Genomic DNA, 23,469 nt, shown 5'->3' with positions numbered 1-23,469 from the left:
GATTCGAACCTCCCCGCGAGCGAAGTCTAAGCCGGTGAACTCTCCAGAGAACTCAAGCAAGACAGAGGCAGTGGTGAAGCAAAGAGAAAAACAGAGGAATATGGAGAGAGATGGTTCCTCTGGCGCCGGAACGCGCTCGCACGCGCGGCCGGACGCCAGAGAGATATCAAAGTTGTTTAATAAAGACGGCGCTCTTTTGTTTTGGGAGAGAAAGAGCCGCGAGGGTTTTTTCCCAATTTGGACAAAGGTTTTTGAAGTACTCGAATTATATTTGACGATTTGTTATGGAATTTTATCATTCAAATTGCATTATTTCAACCCGTATTTTTAGTTCGGATAAGAATGTTTGGTCCCACAGCCAATTTACTTGTACAATTCTTAGACAAGACAAAGAATAATGTCTAAATGTAAGACTGACTTAAATAAAAACCTTTCAAAAAGAAGAAACAATTCTTTCCGAAAATTCAGTAGCAGAGAAGATACTTCATAATCAAAATCAGATGGTGACATTTGGTGATAAGTTTAGTTTCCTTGTAGTTTTTGTGATAATCAACAACAACAATCAACATAAAAGTATGACTAATGTGTGTGTGTTACGCTTAACCATGAGTGGTACTTAAAATCCACTAATTTATGTTTTGAAGAAAATCCATTATAATGTTTCCAGGAAACAAACCGTGATTTGCGGATGTTACCACGTCAATTAGTTCAACATGGCCTACGGGAAAAGACTATGATTTCAAATAGTTAGTACAACCCCTAATGATATTATTCATCTTTTAATATTATATATATATATATATATATATTATTAATATTATGTATTTTTGAATAATCACCACTCATTGCTAACCAGCTCATAAGATAAAAATGACAACTCATTTCTCCACTCTCTTGACAAAAACACAACACCAAACATTTAAACCTTTCAAAACGCAAATCTCACAATCCAACCAAAAAAAAGCAAGAAAATGTCTCTGTTTCTTCTTCTTGCTCTTCTTCTACTCCCATTCATCACTCCATCTTCACAATCCTCAATCCGAAACCTCCTCGAAGCTCGTGGTTTACCAGGTGGTTTATTTCCAGACAACGTGGAGAGTTACAGTCTAGACGTAAAGACAGGGGAGCTCAAAGTTCAGTTACAAAATCCTTGTTTTGCTCGGTTCGAAAATAGAGTATACTTTGATAGTGTGATTAAAGCAAATCTTAGCTATGGTGGCCTTGTTGGGCTTCAAGGTTTGACACAAGAAGAGCTTTTTCTTTGGTTACCAGTCAAAGGCATTGCAGTGAATGATTCTTCTTCTGGACTTGTTCTTTTCGATATCGGTGTTGCTCATAAACAAATCTCTCGCTCTCTCTTTGAAGATCCTCCTGTTTGCTATCCACCTGGTAAGTCAGTGTGTAGCTTAAGGTTCCTCAAAATGTTATCGTTATTATGTTAATCCGTTTTTGACATGTTTGGAGATCTTGAACGCGTCTTATTAATATTTTCATGTTCTTATGTTTGTTATCATAGGATCTATTATGGAGAAGATAGAGAAGAGGAAGATGGATATTCAACGCCAGAGATAAGAGGAATTTTTTGGGGTGTATGAGATTCAAAACTTAAATCTTCTCTCTCTCAAACGTGAACAAAATATGTGTTTACTTCTTCTCTTTGGGGTTGAGCTGTTTTGTGAAAACTGAAATGTGGGAGAAAATTTGTAAAATATGGAAAGAATTACGAAAATTTTGGAACTTTATATAAACTATGGGGTCTACAATGTAATCAATTTTGTCAGTTGTCATTTTTCGTTTCTTTATTTGAGAGAATCTATTTATATATAAAAAAATGTTTGCCTCTCTCCTGTTGCGTCAGCTCAACACCACGTCAGAAAGTCATTCTTCCAGAGTCTGACACGTGTCCAGTTCTCTAAACGCACCTTATCAATTACTCGGTGGGATCATGGGCTTCGACTGCCTGTTGTGCGATTGGGCCATGCAAAACTATCGTTTCTGATTTCCTTTCAAGTTCAGTTCTCATTTCGAGTTATCATTTTCTGTTGCAAGTTTTCAGTTTTTTGGTTGTTTCTAATAATAATTATCTTTGTTCTTGATTTACCTAATATAAATAAAATAAATATATTTTTGAAAAACACCATTAGGACACACTATGCATATCACGTTACATCATATCGAAAAAGAGAAACAATTACCATATATACAAAACACTGAGAAACAATTACCATATATACAAAACACTGCATATTAGATATCTGTAAAATAATTAAAACAACTTACAAATATACAAAAAATCATGTATAGCAATTTATACATAATAAAAATCATTATCTATATATATAAAGTTCGCCTCTCTCCCGTGAAGCCACATCATCAAGTCGTGCGTTATGGGAGTGACACGTGTCTCATTTTATATTTGGAGCCAAAATAAATGAATGCAGTCAGGGGTAATCGAACCCAGTACCTCTAGCACTGGTAATTTCTCTTAGAACCACTAGGCTGAAGTCACTTTTTATAAATATGTGGCCGCGAAAATACTTATTATCGTGTCGGCTGGAAGCCCATGCTTCTTCTGCTTGTGGCCAGGGCCGACACTGAACTGACGTCAAGATGAAGATCGTGGAGTTAAAAACTTTGCTCCAAACAGTTTTGCAATGTTTCCAACCTTTATAACTTGATGCATATAATATATATCAAAATACATTTGTTGTACACGTTTTTATTAGTTTTGCTTTTAAAAGAAGATATTTACAGTTATAAATGTTTTGTGCCAGTGAAGTAATGGTTGAAAAACCTCTATACATATGTCATTTTAAAATAACACCCAACTTCTATATATAGTCAATACATATGTCCATGTTATATTATAGACTAAATATTTTCTCTTTTAAAAATATAGAAAACAGTTTTTTTAGTTTACAAGCAAATGTTGTAGAGAAAGTATGCATTATACAAAATAATATATATTTAAAATCCATACGCAAAAACATAAAAGTTGTTATATGTCTCTTTCTGACACATGCACACTCCACTATGAATAAAAATTAAAAAGAAAAAACAGTATTGTCATTAAACTTTATCACAAATCCACATTTGTACATCTATAATTATGAGTTGGACAATTAGTTAATTTGATACAATACCAAAGCAAGAATAATCGAAAAACAACTATACCACCGCATACTAATAAGTAACACATAACAAATAACCAAATTTTTGAATCTTAAAACAAATTTCAACTCGAACATTTAGTGAATATCAAATTAACTAATATCCCGCCCGTAGGGCGGACCGACCCTAGTTTCAGTAAAAAAATAATTTAAAATGAACTGTATTTAGATTGTAAAATATTGCGACGGTTTGTATTATGGAAACTTAATTATACATTAATACATAGTAATGTTATGACCAAACCAATATAGATCAACAACATCGATTTATATATACAGAATATATGATACCATAATCACTACACTTATAATATACGAAAACGTTAACCATAAAAAATAATTATCAATAATTAAACTACATAATACAATAATACCTCTCAAACACACGAAACGGATACCATTACACTTAATGGAATATAATTTAAGTAGATACGTTCTAAACCTGAGAAGCCATGCAAACATTTAAGACGTTTTAATATATATACATATATATATATATATATATATATATATATATATATATATATATATATATACATATATATACAAATATATATATACATATATATACAAATATATATATATATATATATATATCAAAAAGATCATCATAAAATTAGTAGAGCAAAAACGCAATACGCAAAAAGCAACAGTTACTACCTCCACATAATCTGAGGAAGACAAATCATATATAAGAAACTATAAACATAGAACATCTTACTAAACCATTAAATTTAACTTCTCTATATGCCTTCTTCGACCACTCAAAACTACAAAAAAACTCCATCCAATATTATATTTATTAAAAAAAACTCTCACTCTGAAATACTAGCCAATAACTAAAAATATAATTATGAAACATATTAATATAACGTACACAACCACGTTGGAATGCATATTTAGCCATTAGCCCAATCAATGCTCATAACCATTCACAGTAGCTGAAAAGCCATGACTACGCTTTAATGGAGACCCTATCTTACACCAGCTATATAAACAGTGTTCTATACCACAGTTATCATCACCATCCAGAATAAAAAAAACATCTACAATAATGACGTTCCGCTCAGAACCTCCCCATGTCTCGCCAGCAAGCCAAGACGCAACTACGTTTACTTGAAGAAACTCAAAAAAGCTTCTCAGTTTTCAATCTCAGATGTTATAGCATGTGTCCATTCTCCTCCCCGGGTTTTCACACAACACACTTACAACAACGTCTGCAAACATGCCAAGCTTCGCCTACTCACAAGGAGTCCTCTCATTACGCTCAGATGCTCTCAGTACTTTGCATTGGATCAGCCTACAAAAAGGCCTCAGACATCTCAAGCTCTCAGCCAAAACAATCATCTGTTTGGTACATATCTCTATGCTATTCTTCTAATGATCACATGGGAACGTTGAAGAAAGCATGGCATGTATGGATCTCCTCAATTGGAAAACAGACATGTTAGCAGTGACAGATGTTGGGGAAAACTGAAACGTACGCTGCGATGTCCCTAACGTGAAGAGGCAGTCTTATCGAACAAACATGATCCTTATCATGCCCCCAAGAATATGCATGCTCAAAGGAATTGAAGATAGGTGCACTGATTATTATTATTACAAGCAGATGCAGATGTTCTTGGAAATGATAATCTGATCATAGCAATCAACCCACCCTGAAGCGTCTCAAGTCTTAGTTTCTAAATTTACTTTACAATTTCCGCTTTTGTTGAACTTTGAATGTTCTCAGTTCCTATATTTTAATATTAACGGATATTCACTTAAATGTCAAAAAACCTTAGTCACTCGAACTTTGGTTATACCGTAGTTTCTTGCAATGCAAGTTTAAATCATAGAGTGAATACCGCAACATACGTCGGCACCGAACAGCATGAGCCCATAATATAATCATAATATATAATATATAAACATCAAATACCACAAACCAAACATCTAATGTCTGACCATAATGTACAACAAGTTACCACTTAATCTCGAGATAAATATCAACTAAACAAATAATAAAAACATTTAAACACACGAACAACAAAAAGAACAGAAATATTATAACACATAGTGATTCGTTAAATGATTGTAAACAAAATTATAGCAGCCCGATAAATTTTATAATAACACATGTATTAAATTTTATTTCTTAAGTTTCATAATAAATTTATGGCAATTCTATCAAAATAGAATATTACTATTAAATACAGAAGACAATATAATAATAAGACACCAACTAATTACTTAGGCGAGATGTTTTTATACAGTCAAGCTATTATATATTTTCCTTATTCACTACAACTAAAATAGTTAAAATAAAATGAATGGTATAACCTACAACCTTAGTAGATTTAAAACAGTTTGCCGGAAAACAAATCTCATAATCTACGCCTCCAACATCAATTGAATTCCCAATTATTACATTTACAAACAAAATAACATGACATACACACTTGCACGAAATACTACATTTGGATTAAAAAAAATAAATAACAAACCCCACGTGGAATTTCTGGGAAGCATCCATGAAATATTAACATTTTAAGAAAATATAATATGAATGCATACCACAAATATCACAAAAATCACAAAAAAAAAATGACTCAAATATAGAAATCCCGCTTCATGTTTCAGAACCAATTTCATTTTTTATGATACTTCGTTTAATTTTAAATACTACAAAACCACTAAATTGCAAACTTATATCTAATACTCGCTTGACCGGTGTAGACAAGTCCAAACAATTAAAATGATCTAAGTCTTCTTTCACATCTACTATTGTATATGACTACTTAGCCCTGGGACGGATCCGGATATCCGGGAAATTTAGGGTATCCGGATCCGGATCCGTGGATTTAATATCCGGATCCGGATTCGTGGTTTCCGGATATCCGGATCCGGATCCGTCAAAATAAATAAAAATAATTTTTTTAACAAAAAATACAATTTTTTTTAATATAATACATAAATTAAATATTTATAAATATATTTATATATGTTTATAATATTGTAAAAACTAAAATATAATATTATAAGATTAATTCATGTATAAATATTAATATATCAAATATAAATATTAATAAAATATAAAAATTTAATGTATTTTAAAAATACGGATCCGGATCCGGATATCCGGACCTAAAAATTAAGATATCCGGATCCGGATTCGGTTTGCACGGATCCAAGATTTTACTATCCGGATTCGGATCCGGGCACCCCGGATATCCTATTTTCGGAGCGGATCCGGAGCGGATCTCGGATCGAATCCGGATCTCGGATAATATGTCCCAGGCCTATGACTACTAATTTATAAAGACCAACAATTAGGACATACTCACAAGCCCACCCATTCTTATTACTATGTTAATTCATAATGCTTTTCAAATTTAAACGGTATTTTTTAGAACATAAATAAATACACTAAATATTAACAAATTAAGAAAACCCGTATTGGTAAATTTAATTAATCTCGCTCAAACTACTCAAACCAGAAGAAACTACTCTTTCATTTGGTCCAACATCAATCAAGTTATCGTGAATAATTTTTTCAAAACTAAAAACATTAACACAATCAATAAATCTAATACAAACAAAGAAAAGCTTTCAAAAAGTATATTTTAAACAAATTATATATCATATTTCGCTCGTAGCGCGGACCGACCCTACTATATATAGTGTAATTTTAAATATACCGAAAAACTTTTGCTTTATTTTGTTTAATCATCATATTCTAACGTAATCATTGACATAAAATTACGCTTTAACATGAAGCTGCGCTGCGCTTTACTATGTTTGGTGCTTCTCGTATGGTACCAAATCCAGCTGTATTACGTAAAGAATGATTAACATTGTCCTTAATATCCGCTATAGGGTATATACCTTTTTATTAATTATTATATTATTAAAATCTTCATATTATGTAGTTTTCATTGTCTCGTCTTAACTTAAATAATAAGTGGTTGAATTAGATAGATTATCATACTATTATTTAAAACACAATAAAATTAAAAGTTATAATTTGATTGGCTCACTATTCACAATGGTAATTCAACTATTTTAGAATGGTGATATGTTATTAATCATTAACCCTCTTCAAACTTGCCTACGTGACATATGATTAGACAAAAACTTTGTTTTAAAAATAAATAAATAAAGAAAAGTCCAATAAATCTAATCGCTTTCGCAGACAACCCAATATATTAGTCAAATACTATAAAGTAGTTAAACCACTAGATTATTATTATATACAATCTTATCATTACTTTTATAACATTATTAACAAACATTTTTGTACTAAAATATGATTTTATACAATTTTATCATATTATAAGATGTTTATTTTATAAATTTTAGATTAATATAAACTATATAGTTTTATGTCAACTATAAGATATAACTTTATTAAATTTTATCACATAATAAAGTATATATAATTCAAGTTTATATGAACTATATATTTTTATGCCAAATTATTTAATCATTTTTAAAAATAAAGTTTAGCATTAATTTTATACATATTTATCATATAGATAGTATGCTATTTTATAAGTATGTATTATAAAATTAGAATATGATATGTGTAACATATTTATTTGATCATTTTCTAATTCAAATTAATTATCTACAGTGGGATTTGTTAATCAAAAAGATCTTACAACAACTTATTATATTTATTCTTTCCTTATTATATATTATTTAATATTTTAATTTGTATAGTGAGATTTGTCTTATAAAAATTTAATGGAAAATTGCCACAAATACCATATTCATAATACCATTTTTCATGTTTACACTAATCATTTTTACCCTCACTTTTAATGAAAAGTAAAAGACACTTATACCCCTAGAGTTAACTAATCTATACTTAGGGTTTACAGTTGAGGGGTGGGTGGGGTAGGGTTTTTAGAATGTGAAATTTAGGATTCTGATAAATATATAAATAAATACTTAAAAAAAAAATTAAAAAATAGATTCAAACATAATTTTCGATTTTCAAAAAGGAATTTTGAAAAAAAAATTCAAAAAAAATTCAAAAAAAAAAATTCATAAAAATGTTCGAATTTGAAAAAGTATAATTCGAAAAATAATTTTTTTATTTATTTATTTAAATAATGATTTATTATATATATAGATAACAAGGGTATAATAGTGTTTTGCCACTTAATGAAAAAGATATTTTTAAAAATGTCTATTTAATGGTGGTAAAGATGAAAAGTGGTACCATATAAGTGGTAAACATAAAATTTCCCAAAAATCAATTGCAATCAACTGACGTGATATCTTTTTCTCTAATATCATGCATTTAATATTTAAATATATATAGCAAGATTTGTCAATCTAAACTAATAAAACAGACATACAAATTTAAATTGACCCTAAATTTTCTTAAATATTTACAATCTACCACTGAGGTACTAACTATTAATTTAACACAAATATGCTTTTATTAGTTTCTAAATTTTGATAATAATAATATCTAAACGAATTATACCATAACTAACTACTTTCCTATTTAAAATGATCTTGCCAAACAATAATTAATTTACTGTCGAAAATCATAAATTCATAACTATATTCAGTATCATCTTCCTAACAATATCTTTGAATATTCGTTTTTAAATTATATCCAATGAAAAATATATTATTAGCTAAATAATATTAGTTAATATCCTCATAATTTTGAGAATACACTAAAACTTGAATACCCTAACACTATAAATTATACTACTAATAATTTTCCTAAACGTTTAACGGATTTTTTCTTACTTCAAACTTTATATGATATATACATATTCTTTTTTACTTTAATAAAATATATTAAATAATATACTAATTAATAATAAAAATATAATAGAATATATACCTATTACATTTGTTTTAAGAACTTCATATGTTAACTAATTCATAGCATATCATTTTGCTAGGAAACATGTGCGTTTTTAAAATAGATATAGTAATCTTTACAAGCATATTAAATAACATGATTTATAAATAAAAAAAAAATTATAAGATATATTATTTTGTAAAAGTTTTATCAAATGACAAATGATTTTTATAATATACCATCAATGTTTTAAAAACCGGGTCGGGTGATGAACCTATGAAACATATAAATTATAGTTCAATTTGGGTCAAAAAGTTCAAATAAGTTTTAATAATAATATTTTATAAATATTTATATATATATGGTAAAATCATTTAAATATATATATATATATATATATATAAAATTATATATGTACTTTACTATTTCTACAATTTATAGTATTAGAATATTTGAAAATTAAATGATACTTAAGAATTTTGTTTTCTTTGTATAATCACTATCCATTTATCCACATTTCTTCTTCATTTTAATCTTACATCTTTATGCAAAAAAAAAAAAAAAAAATTATACTTTTAGAATTATGTATACAAAACTTTTCTTCTTCGTATTATCTATCATTATATACACTCTAATAACAAATTTAACTAAATTAATGCACACTGAATGACAAAAAACTATATTTGATGTACTACCGCTAAAAGGAAAATTATTGAAATATAACTGAATTTGTAATCGACTTTTTCAATAGAATTGAATCATCAGTTCTAACTTCTAACGATTTTATCGGTTCTTGGCTAATTTTAATTGTTCAACACAAAATTATTTTAGGAACAACATGTACCCGACTAAACAAAGGAATCACGGTTGAACCGTTCCAACAAGCCAGTCCAATTAATAAAAAAATCCATATCATTTTATTGTCTAAATATTTCAAAGCAATATACTAACACAATGTAAACACAATTAAAAAATCATGATCAATCTTAATTTGGTCTTTATAAGTAAACAATTATATGTGCGGATGCACGGGTTAAAATCTAGTTAATCTTAAGAGGTAAGATACTCTCTATATATTTTCTTTTATTATTATTCAAATATATCTTTGCTAACAAGATATTTTATAAACAATCTTAACTTATAAATAGGATAATTAATTAGATACTATTATATTTCTTAGCATATTGTGAAATCTAGGTCATTAAGTAACGTCTTCCAACCTAATATATAAACAAGCCATTCTCAGCAGAGACAAAACCATTTCTCTATGAAATGTTTGTTGCTTGATTTATTAGTTTTATATCATTTTAAATGTTAAGCATATATATATATATACTAGGACCGGCCTGCCCTACGGGCGGAATTTACTTTACTTGTGATCTAGATTATTATTTTTTATGATTTTGTGGTTTGTGTTTTAGGTTTGCATTTGCAAAAAATGTGTATGATATACTACAAAAAAAAGAGATCATATTACAACACATAAATAGTATCAGAAAAAAATGACATCAATTTGAAACACTTATTAATGAATGATACAAAATATTTTTTTTAACATCAATTATTGTAATTGATGTTGTTATTAACTTATCTTTTTTATATCATTCTTTGTTAAGCAAGTGAAGGTCAATTAAAAGATATATTGTATTTTCATATACGTGTAAGAATATGCAGTTTACTCTAAACTAAAAATGATTTTAATTTTTACTATTGTTTCTGTTGTTTTTATTAGAAATCAAAGGTTTAATAAATTAATAAAAAGCTTTAATTCTTTTTCAAAATGTAATTATTTTATATTTTTAGTGTTTTTTATATTTTTATTATAAAAGTAAGTAAATAAAAACACTTGTCACTACAGTTGAAATTCAATACATAAATTATGAATTATTTTTCATTCTTATATATTTGTTTTTAAATGCGTTGGTACTTTTTTATACATTTTTATAAAAGTTTGGATGATATGTTTTTTTGATAAATATTTTAGTTGAATAAAATTTTTTAACTAACTTTAGAAAACTTGAAAAAGGTAAGGAAATGCAAGAGTCATGTTGCATGGGGGAGGAGTACGGCGGTGGTGTCCCATAACAAAACGGTTGAATTTCTCTGTTTATAATAAAAATATTTTGGACATCTCTCAAGGAATTCATTCGTACTGTAAATTTATGAGGGCATGATTAATTAGCTACAAATTGCGTTCATATTGTTCTTCTTGGACCAAGTAGTATTCATATAAAGACCACCTTATTTTCTTCCAGCACTTTTCCAGTTCAGCCATGTCGTTGTTCCAGTGACGGCATACCATATATCTCTTCCCCTTTTCAAACTTACCTGTGCAAAGCAATGGCAAAGCATAACAATAAAATGTATAAAAAACACTTTGACACCAGCATCCTTTAATATTTTGGTACTGAATGAACACATCTAAAATAAAATAAGCACTTATGTATGTAAACAGATTGAACAAAACAGACGTTATAAGCTAACAAACACCATTTTAATATGCTTTACGGCATTAGACACACTCGTCTAACAGAAGTAAAACTAATACAAAGTATCACAAGAAGAACAATAATAGCTCAATAAAAGCTCAACGAAAAAGAGTTACCTTTGACATCCATTCAGTGTCTTCTTTCACTCGATCAATGTTGAGACAAAGCTAAAACATATATATATCCATGCGGTGTTAGAACAGAGCCTCTTCGATATGAATCAAACCGCACAATTCACCAATAGCTCATTGCCATTTAGCTTCAGGAATAGCAAGCTTTTCACATATCTCAACAGGAGCTGTGTATATACTAAGTCCAGTCACAAAATGCTACTTTCTCTTTTATATACCCTAAAACCCCACAAAAGAGAATGAGAATAGCATAATTAATGACAAAACCGGCTTCATATTACTTACAATGTCACACACATCATCAAAAGCTTCAAACCTCATGATAAATAACATTGATTTGACCCACAAAAAGACTATAAGAATTGAACCGGAGCTTCAAGTCAACCCCAGGAAAAAGAGAAATATTACCATCAGCTGCATAGTTCATGCGCTCTCCCGCTTCCTGCCACACACACATTTGCTAACTTAGTCATTTCTGCATTAAACACCACAAACACAGCCGAGTCTGTCGCATCCGAGATGGTCATCTCCACACGGTACCTACAAATAGTTTATGTTGCTAAGGTTTTAGGTATGATATGTTGGTAAGGAATAAAAGCCCCCTTTTAAGGAATAAAGAACTCTACAACCTGAAGTAGAACGTATTAATAGGCGTCTACAATGAATGAATGTGAAAACAATAAGCATTAGGAAAGATATAGGCAATGGACATGAGGTTTAGAGTTGACCACATAGGCGCTGAGCTCTGCCACTGTTACTGTTTCTATTTTATTAACACCACCATATTTGATGGAATTAGTGGAAGAGGCTAAGTCACCATTACCAAAGCTACAAAAACAGCCGTATTTGTCTCAAGAATAAATTGTTAAAGCTAGAGCAAACTACCTGGCTACGAAGATGTCACTGTCACTTGTTTCTTTGTCAGAGTAAATATAAATGTGTGCCAGAAATTGCATTTAGAAAATTTTCAGTTAAAAAAATATTCTAAAAATATTCTTAATATTTTAACTTCCCTTAAACATTTACAGGTCGATTTACCTTGTCAAAAATATCAAAATTTTTTTTTGTAATATTCTAACTTCCCTAAAATGTGTATGCACTTTCCTTTTTTATTAAATTTTTTATTAATTTTTTTTAAAACGTTTTTCCCTTTTTATTAATTTTTTTGATTAAAAAATTAAACTTTTTAATTTTAACGTTTTAAAACATATGTAAAAAAATAGAAATAAAACTTTGTAAAACGTTTTTAATAAAAATAAACTTTATAAAAATAAAAATAAAACTTTATAAAAAGTTTTTAATAAAAAACATTAAATAAACTTTATAAAAAAGGTTTTACAAAGTTTTATTTTTATAAAAAGTTTAAAATTTCTGTAAACTTTTTAGTTTTATTAAATTTATTAATAAAAAAACTAAAATTTTCAATTTTACAATTTTTGAAACGTTTTTTTTTCCTTTTTATTAAAATTTTTAAAACTCAATTAAACTTTTAAATTGTGTTTAATTTGATTAATCAAGGGTTAGTTTAAAGATTATGAAAAAATTATACTAAAGGGACAATTTAAGGATGGTATTATACTAATGGGACAATCATGATGTTTTTTTGTTCCATTTCGGCAAATTTTCCAATTTTAGATTAGGCTGGGCAAAGAAACCAAATTTTTTTCTTACCTAAATTTGTTGCGTAGGAAAAGGTTAACAAGATTGTTTCGATCAAATTTTAATATAAATAAGAAACATGAAATTGCTTAACATGGTTGCCCAAAAAAAAACTTGCTTAATATGTTATTGGCCGAAACCGATTATTTAAATCGGTTATTTTCTAATCAAATTAAACTATTTTATGACAAAGAATAATTTGAATAATAAAATACCAAAATGACATATACTATTGTTCTCAAACTAGTTCATGAGAACACATTACAAATAAAAATAAGACACAAACCAATCCAAACCTAAGAACTAGGCCTGAGCATTTTAACCTGGACCCGAAAACCCGAACCGGAACCGACCCAAATATACCCGACCCGGAACCGGACCGAAAATTTACAAGTACCTTTTGGGTCTAAATTTTTTTTACCCGAAAGAACCGGAACCGAAAAGGAACCGACCCGAATAGATCCGGATCCGAAAAAACCGACCCGAATAGACCCGACCCGATAAGAACCGATTTGTACCAGACTTAAAAACATGTATATCTAAAACTATGATGTTTTTGTGTTCTATTTTATATATATTATTTTATGATTTAGTTGAAATATCTTTTGTTAACAACATTTGTTATTATTTTTTAACATTTTTAAAGTAATATAAAGCTTTAAAATGTAAAATTTAGAGTTTTAAAATGTTTTATTTTAATTATTAATAGTTTCATTTAAGTTGTTTTGTAAAATTTTAGATATATATATGAAAAATATTCAACTAAAGTTGATGGAATTGGGTATATCATGTCATTTTCAGATCCTAAATACCCGAACCCGACCCGGACCCGATATGGACCCGAAAAATTACGGGTATTTTATGGGTATTTTAATTATAGACCCGAACCGACCCGGACCCGAGAAGAACCGACCCGAACCCGAACCAAAAATTTCTAAGTACCTATTGGGTCTAAATATTTAGGACTCGAAAAGACCCGGATCCGAAAGGAACCGGCCCGAACCCGACTCGAAGACCCGAACGCCCAGGCCTACTAAGAACAAAGTTTTTTGTTTAAATACTGATATTACGTGTATACGCACACCAAATAACCTAATGTGCACACTACCACAATCGAATGGTATGTCGATGTAGCACTTTAGGATCGAATCCACAGAGACCAAATCTTACACTTTATCTTTATGGGATCAGAATCAAGCTAAAACAATATGGGGGTTTTAAAGTTTGTGGTAACGTAAAAAACAAGTAACAGATTGGTTTTAAGTTTCAGATTAATGAGAAACTAACCTAGGGTTTAACGGGCGCTTACAATCATGAGCCAAACAATTATTCAAGTTTGATTAATGAACTAGTCTAGAACTAGGAACACAATACTAGATCAACCCACTGTCGTGGTGTTTCACCTTTCAGTGATCAGCCTCAATACCTAAGCTCTCGCTTGGATCAAGGCGTGATGATGAACATTAAGATCAAGTCCAATCGGTTCACAAAACACCCTAATATCTACTTTCGCTGATTAGGGATGCTATGCTCATTCATAACAGATCTAGCAACCTATTACACGGTTAATGAATAGGTTAAACCTAGGATCTAACAATAACTGGCCAGTGTAATGCAAGCAATAAGAGCAGTTATGAATGAAGACAATCAATGGATACTTATCTGTGTTTAGCTCACGATCTAACACCCTAACACCCTAGGCTAGCTAGATCAACTACTCAGTCATAACAAGAGAGAACACAGAAATCAATTCTGAATAAGACTTCATGTAAATAAAAGAGATAGTAAGAGGGTTCAGGATAATCTTCTCTATGGTGAGAGAGATGGAGCCTTCTCCCTTTACAATCCAAAAGCACAAAAGTCTCCAATGGTTTTCTTCTGTCTAGAATAGCGTAGAATGGTAAAGAGAAACAGAAAATATGATATATCCAAGCCACAGGCGGCTGGGAGAGAAAATAGGGATAATTAGGGCAAATCCCGTAATGATTGTAGTTTCCTTAAAAATCTCTGCCGCTGGAACTCTCACTCGGAACAGTCACTCGGATTGCTCCGCTATCCGGAACAGTCATCAAGACTGTTCTGCGTGAAAACCACCAAATTGCATTGTTTTCTGCCTCTTTTGTTCCAGCTGGTCCATCTCTCATCCAATGCAACTCCAGACCTGTAATGACTCCAAAAAGACTAGAAAGACTCGATAAAGACTTGAAAACCAATTTAAAAGCATATATACAAGATGTATAAAACACCATATATCAATTCCCCCAGACTTATATCCTTGTTTGTCCTCAAACAATGTCAAGTATCAAGAACAGGGAGAAAGGTTTGAAAGTGTGGGAACTCTCCTATTCTCAGCAACCATACTTTAACCACGAATATCTGAACCATACAAGCAGTAAAACTAGGACAACACACCCTTACCGGAACCCCACTGACTGCTGTTCAAAAATCGGCTCCATACTCTTCATCTCAAACCTGAAAAAGCAACACTATCGAGACAGAACTCCCTACATTCATTTAAGAGTAGCGTGAGCTTCTCATCACAGGAATCATTCAGGGTAGACGGTCAAGGTGTGGAACAGGCTATTTAATGGTGGAGTTAAAAGTGTTTAGGGGCTACCATTTCATTGAAGAGGATGCAGGATATCACACAAAATGACAAGAGAGGATAGATCTATTGATGTCCACAGCCTCTACTCGTTTTTGCTCTATCTCGTGCGGCTGTTCTGATGACGGAATAGGCAACTGATTGTTCTGCGTTCCACTTTCCTTTTGGTACCCACTCCTTTGCTCGATCTTTCCAGTGGCTCATATTTCTTTGATCTCATCCCCTTCTCCATCACCTTATTTTGGTTTTTTTTTTTTTTTTTTTTTTGAAGACTGATATGGTGATGTGACAAAGAAGGAGGTCATACATGATGGTTCTGAGTGCCACTGGTGGTTCTGATTTCACAACCATCCTGGTTCTCCACCCCTGCTCTTGTGCAGTTCATTGGTTATGGAGCGGTTGCTCCCTTAATCTGCTTGTTCTCCTTTCTGCCATAATTTCTGGAGCAGTAACGAGTAGGAGGCTGCGTTGATCCTTTCCTCTCTGACCTTTTTGCACATATCTGCACATATGACACTGAAAAACAAATGCATGAAGGTGGAATAAAGGCTAAGGTGCAGGGTGGGAACTAGCTAAAGATGAGCTAGCCACTCAGGATCAGCAAGATAGATAAAAAGGATAAGAAGTCCTGAGTGTGTTCTCGTTTCCCTGATCTAATGCCCATAACAAGAAGAATTTCAGTTAAGATTAGGTTCAAGTAAGGTGGAGTTAAGTCTACCCAGTGTAACATGATCGGATGAGAACTTCTGGAGAATCAAGTGAGATATGTCAGGGTGTTCCAGGTCCACATGTGTGTCTTTCGCCACTGCTAAGGTCACTGAATAAGATAACTAAAGCACAAGGTGGTCAGTGATCAACACAGAATAAGGTCCTAATTCCCACAAAGTTTTGACTGACTCAATAAAAACTGATTCAAATTTACCCAAAAGAAAAACAAAAGAAAGAAACGAGTTAGTAAACAACGAAAACCCTCCCCCAGACTTACTTCACAACATCTCTGGTGTGAAAATAAATCAGAGATAAGGAGAAAACAAGAATAAATATATTTTTTTTTTTGGGTTGAGATACTTACCTGAGTGGAGCAGGCGCTCCATGAAAATTCTGGGTGTTCTATCGTCAGATGATCGCCTGGAACAACCGCTCTTTTCAGGGGGTAGGTTGTTCCGTTTCTGCAACCCAGAATTTTTGAAGTATCTCAGATTTTTTTTTTGCTTTTTGACCTGAGACTCAATAAACTAAAACGAAAATAAGGAAACAAAAACAAAACCAAGTTATATTTACACGTACCAGTGGGTTGCCTCCCACCAAGCGCTTGGTTTAAGTCTCTAGCTTGACTTGGTGACTGGGATCAGTCGGGTTGAGCAGGAGGACTTGTTCCTAAACAAGCTCCACAATCAGACATGTTCAACTTCAAAACTCTGCTCAGCAACCCTTTCACAGCAGCTTCTCCTTTCTCTTTCAGCTCATGTGTGAGCATTACTCTGACTTTAGAGAAAGGTTTAAAGGTACCCTTGCACTTTACCTCATACTCAATGGATTTCTCATCACACAAGCGAGGTATCAAAGTCATCATAGGATCACCCTTGACCCTTTTCTTCTGAACTTTCTGTTTCACCCTTGAATTCTCTCTGAATTTAGTAGGATCAGTGTTAGGATCTTCATCAGATAACAGCCTGCTCTCACCCTTATCACCATGCTCCTTCTCTGGAACAACCTTCAGCTTTTCTACATCAAACACTGAGATGCGAGAGGCGTGTGATGAGGAAGATCTGGTGGGTACAGCCTTGTAGAAAACTTTCTTGTTGATGTTGGAGAAGCAGACTCTCTTGTTGGGCATATCGATGGTTGCTCCAACAGTAGCCATGAATGTCCTTCCAAATATCAAAGGCATCTCATGATCCTTGTTCATCTCAACAACTTGAAACTCAGCAGGAACAATGCATTCCCCTACTTGAACATGAAGGCTGCGGATGGTTCCATATGGGACTGCTCTAGAAGAGTTTGCAAAGGTCAGGGTCAGCTGAGAGCGCTCAACATCAGCAATACCCAAATCGTCTACAATAGCCTTTGAGACGAGATTCACACAAGAACCAGAGTCACAAAGAGCATCCTTGAAGGTTGTTCCTGCGATGGAACATGGGAAAACAAACTTTCCAGGATCATCAACCTTAGGCAATACCTTCAGTGCTGGTGTAGACAGAGCTTTGGCATAGAGGACCTTGATCTCCTCTTGAGTCTCTCTACAGTTTCTAAAAAACTTGAGCACTGGACGAATCTGCAGAGCATCTTCAAATGCAAGTTCTTTAGGAAGCCTTCTCACCATCTTGTTAAAACCTATCAGCTGCTCTTCACTAATGGGATCCATCAGATGTCTAGGTGGAATTGGATAGGGAACCTTGGGAACATAGACTCGAGATGGTGGAGTCTCAGCAGGTTCGCTAGGAGCAGTCACTCCAGAGCTAGCAGACTGCTCAGCTCTCTCTTCTGCGCCTGGAGCAGTCTCAGCGAACGGCTGCTCTATTGCATTACAGTGCTCAGTCCTAGGATTTTTATCAGTTCTTTCAGGGAGCGTCTCTTGTTGCCTCTTGACACTCTCAACTGTTTGAGCAAGCTGAACATCGATCTGTCTTATATGGATCGCAAGATTGTCATACTTGTTATTCAGCTCAGTGAACATGTTGCCCATCTTGGTGTCTATTTCCGTGGTTACCTGATTCAACGCCTTGGCCTGAACCTGCTGACCCTGCAACAGCTGTTGCATCATCATACCCAGACCCTTCAGCTCATCTGGTTGACTGTTCCCGTTAGCTGGAACAGCTTGCTGATTGCTCTGCGGTTGTCGCTTGTTCTGGTTCTGAATATGCCCGGCCGTAGCTTGCTCCATGTTGAAGACGTGCCCTTGGTTGTTTTTCAGTAGCTGATCAACCTTGGCAGTCAGCTCATCTATTTTCTGGGTGTCAGAACTGTTCCCTTTCTTGGAGCAATCACTCTCCTCTTTCTTATTAGCTGAGCTAGCAGCCATGTTCTCAATCAGCTTAAACGCTCCATCAGTGGTTTGAGTCATGAAGTCTCCATTGCTCGCAGAGTTTAGAGCACCTTGGTATTTCCAGTCCACTCCATCATAGAAAATGTCCAGGAGGTAATCATCATCAAATCCATGGTGAGGACATTCTCTGCGATAGTCATTGAAGCGCTCCCATGTGTCGCAGAAAGGCTCATCAGTGAGCTGTCTGAAGGAGGTGATCTTGTTCCTCAATGCAGCTGTTCTCGCCTTAGAGTAGAAATGGCTGAGGAACGCTGATCGGACCTGTTCCCATGAAGTGAGAGAGCCGGTATGGAGAGAGTTCAACCACCGTGCAGCTTTTTCATCAAGAGAGAATGGGAATAACATGCACGTGATGTAGTCTGGTGGAACACCATTCACGCGAGTGAAACTGCAGACTTTTTCGAAGCTCTCAATATGCTCCATTGGAATTTCTGTAGAGAGACCAGAGAACACCTTTCTCTGTACTAGACCGACCAAAGCAGGCTTGATCTCGAAGTCCTGCCTGGTGCAGAGTGGAGGAACAATGGCAGAGCGCGTAGTAGGGATATTGCAAGGAATGTTTCTCTGCCCGATTGGAACATTCTGCGCTTGTTGCTCCTGCCGCGCGAGAGCAGCCTGTTCAGCAGCATCCTGCTGAGCTTGGATGGTCTGCTGCATTTGTTGCATCTGCTGCTGCATGAGTGCCATAGCCGCAGTGAGATCATCCTGATTGGCGTGGTCACCCATAGTGGTGTCGGTTTGCCTTGGCTATTGACGATTTGTTCTTTCTAACCTTGCTAGCTCCTGGTTGGTAAATGTAACTAACTCTCCTTGTGCGTTTCTCCGAGTATGTCTACTGGTAATGCACCTGAAAAATTAGCTGCAACAAAAAGGATAGAGCAAGTTAGAGGTCTTAGACGAAATGAATAACCGAAAAATAAAGGTAAAAAGATGGTCCCCGGCAACGGCGCCAATTTGATATTACGTGTATACGCACACCAAATAACCTAATGTGCACACTACCACAATCGAATGGTATGTCGATGTAGCACTTTAGGATCGAATCCACAGAGACCAAATCTTACACTTTATCTTTATGGGATCAGAATCAAGCTAAAACAATATGGGGGTTTTAAAGTTTGTGGTAACGTAAAAAGCAAGTAACAGATTGGTTTTAAGTTTCAGATTAATGAGAAACTAACCTAGGGTTTAACGGGCGCTTACAATCATGAGCCAAACAATTATTCAAATTTGATTAATGAACTAGTCTAGAACTAGGAACACAATACTAGATCAACCCACTGTCGTGGTGTTTCACCTTTCAGTGATCAGCCTCAATACCTAAGCTCTCGCTTGGATCAAGGCGTGATGATGAACATTAAGATCAAGTCCAATCGGTTCACAAAACACCCTAATATCTACTTTCGCTGATTAGGGATGCTATGCTCATTCATAACAGATCTAGCAACCTATTACACAGTTAATGAATAGGTTAAACCTAGGATCTAATAATAACTGGCCAGTTTAATGCAAGCAATAAGAGCAGTTATGAATGAAGACAATCAATGGATATTTATCTGTGTTTAGCTCACGATCTAACACCCTAACACCCTAGGCTAGCTAGATCAACTACTCAGTCATAACAAGAGAGAACACAGAAATCAATTCTGAATAAGACTTCATGTAAATAAAAGAGATAGTAAGAGGGTTCAGGATAATCTTCTCTATGGTGAGAGAGATGGAGCCTTCTCCCTTTACAATCCAAAAGCACAAAAGTCTCCAATGGTTTTCTTCTGTCTAGAATAGCATAGAATGGTAAAGAGAAACAGAAAATATGATATATCCAAGCCACAGACGGCTGGGAGAGAAAATAGGGATAATTAGGGCAAATCCCGTAATGATTGTAGTTTCCTTAAAAATCTCTGCCGCTGGAACACTCACTCGGAACAGTCACTCGGATTGCTCCGCTATCCGGAACAGTCATCAAGACTGTTTTGCGTGAAAACCACCAAATTGCATTGTTTTCTGCCTCTTTTGTTCCAGCTGGTCCATCTCTCATCCAATGCAACTCCAGACCTGTAATGACTCCAAAAAGACTAGAAAGACTCGATAAAGACTTGAAAACCAATTTAAAAGCATATATACAAGATGTATAAAACACCATATATCAAATACCACCCAAAGTTTGCTTTAAAATATATAAGCCAAGATATCAATTTGTAGATTAAGAAACAATACTTCATTGATATCGCTCAAATTACTCTAGAGCATCTTTCTTTCTTAAATAAGAGGTTCGGTTTTAGTATTTAGAGTTCGAATCCACAGAGAGCGTGGGCAACACAATACACTATAGAAAACAAGATTAAACAAGGCAAGTAATTATTAAAGCAACAAATATCATTAATAGGTAAGCAGTTGGTTGTGAGAATATAAGATAAAATAGATAGATTCAGGTTTCAGGCAATCACAATTATGACGTATAGATGCTAAGGATGTGTTATAAACCGTCCTAGAACTCAAATACAATAGTAAGATATCCAGCTCTCGCTAAGAGTCTAATCAGATGGTTAAGTCTTTATTCCAGCTCTCGCATGCAAACAAGGAGTGAGTGTCGATCGATACTACATAGTGTCGATTGATACTTCCTAGAAAAGCATTAATGACTTAATCGATATGTTCACTAGATGTCTAGAGAAGCTCTCGCATGTATGTAACAACCTAGCTCAGCAGAATTATTATCAGATAATAAACCTACTTTCGCAGTTGTGAATATCCTAAATTCATGGTTCTAATTAGCTATTCTAGAACACAAGAAGTAAGTTCCATTCGATGACATATCCAATAGATTCACCATAGCAGTTCTATGTTCCATTATTCATCTTAAACCCAATAAACCCTTAATATAACAAAGAAAACTACTCAAACATGATCAAGCAAATCACAACAAAAATCTGAATATAATGCATAAATAGAATAAAGTAGAAAAACTGGAATTTCAATACAAAATCTATGAAGGAATTCTTGATCTTCTCTCCAAAAGGTACTAATAAAAACCCTAAGTATTATGGTGGCCTCTGATGGTGTGTAAAGGTGGTGTTTTGCCTAAAACAATGGCAAACACTATAAATACTACATATAAAGTCATAGGCAATCTTGTAATAAGTGGGAGTTTTGTCAAAACATTAATGCTGTTCTAGAACTAAAAGATGATTTATAACAAAACATCTAGGCTAACAACTAATCAATCGTTCAAAAACACTCAATGGCCCTTGAATTGTTGAAGAGGATTTAAAGGCATCCAGTTTTTTTCTTCATCTCCTCCCTTCAGGACCTTCAGGAGCGGACCATCTTTTAGCCTGTCATATCTTTTAAGCGATGCATTTATCTAAAGATGAAGTGGTAGACTATATAAGAAAAGTGCTTACCCTAATACTTTTGTTACCTTGGCAAAAGAGAGAACTGAAAAACAAGCAAACAATATCGATTAAGCAACGGTTCTTTGATATTCTTTGATATTTCTTCATCTATGGTGCCCTAGAATCAGATAAGTATTGTGGTACCAAGAGAGTCGGCCGTAAAAGTTAAGGGCTGGAAGTAGGATTGGGAAGAGGGTCAAACCCCCCCCCCCCCCCCCCCCCCCCCCCGCTGCTAGTTGAATCATTTCTTGATTCAAAAATTTGACCCAGTTGATCCACATGAAGAAAATATTACTTCCGCACTTGTCTCGCTTAAATTTGTGGATGACTTCATGATTCACAGGTATTATTAATAATAATTATATTTTATATTATTAATAATATAAATATATGTTTATACTTAAAATTATATATATATATAATTTTTTTTTTCTTTTTTTTATTATTTTTTGAAAGTAATCCTTTTTTAAAACAAATGTTTTTTCAGTGGATACTCTCGGTTTAACTTTGACCGATTCACACCTACCCTACCTTGCATAAACTAAGGGGGGTTATTGGAACATGAATTTCTGTGGAATTTGATGATTTTAATAGTTGAGAGAATTTTACAAGTTAACTAGATTTAACAAATTTTATCAAATACTTTTACATAGATTTTCATTACTTGTGTATAGAATTCTATTGATTGTTATTAACTTTTAAAGTAAGAAATTAATGGTGGTAGGAAAAAAAAGGAAGAATTGGAAAAATGAGACATTTTGAACTTTTGTTTGTCATAATAAGACTTCTCATACTTTTGGCAATTCTCGACATGTTTTACCCTTCTTTAATGGGAAAAATAGTAAATTGAATTTTAAAAATGTAAAAAAAAATATGAAAACTGTTGGAAACATAAGTATGAGAATATATATGTTTAAACTTTTAAAAAAAAATATTGGAATCATATTTTATTTTATCTTCTAGCTACAGTTAGAATACTCATTCTGGTAATCTACCTAGGTTATATGTCCGATTCTAAGTTTTAAACATAGATATATCAAGGGTATATACCGTAAACTAACATTTCTTGTATATTCTAGCAAAGATAGAATCGGTTACGTTATAATCAAGAAAGATGTCTTCGGTATACCTACAGCTCGATAACGATATATAGCCACAACTC

The 23,469-nt window shown here is 33.1% G+C and overlaps 1 protein-coding gene and 1 non-coding gene across 2 annotated transcripts; both read left to right on the top strand.

Moving 5' to 3' along the window:
• Positions 1 to 886: 886 nt before the first annotated feature.
• LOC106376786 lies at positions 887 to 1,842 on the top strand. Its single transcript, XM_013816905.3, has 2 exons — positions 887 to 1,389; positions 1,517 to 1,842. Exons 1-2 carry the CDS (start codon positions 972 to 974, stop codon positions 1,570 to 1,572), a joined length of 474 nt encoding a protein of 157 aa, XP_013672359.1. The 5' UTR covers positions 887 to 971; the 3' UTR covers positions 1,573 to 1,842.
• A 17,176-nt stretch (positions 1,843 to 19,018) lies between these two features.
• LOC125581128 lies at positions 19,019 to 19,125 on the top strand. Its single transcript, XR_007318839.1, has one exon. It is a non-coding gene; the product is annotated as a small nucleolar RNA R71 (small nucleolar RNA).
• Positions 19,126 to 23,469: the final 4,344 nt, after the last annotated feature.

Source organism: Brassica napus, chromosome C1 (assembly GCF_020379485.1).
Source record: "Brassica napus cultivar Da-Ae chromosome C1, Da-Ae, whole genome shotgun sequence".
NCBI lineage: Eukaryota > Viridiplantae > Streptophyta > Magnoliopsida > Brassicales > Brassicaceae > Brassica > Brassica napus.
This window is presented reverse-complemented; position numbering and strand designations above follow the sequence as displayed.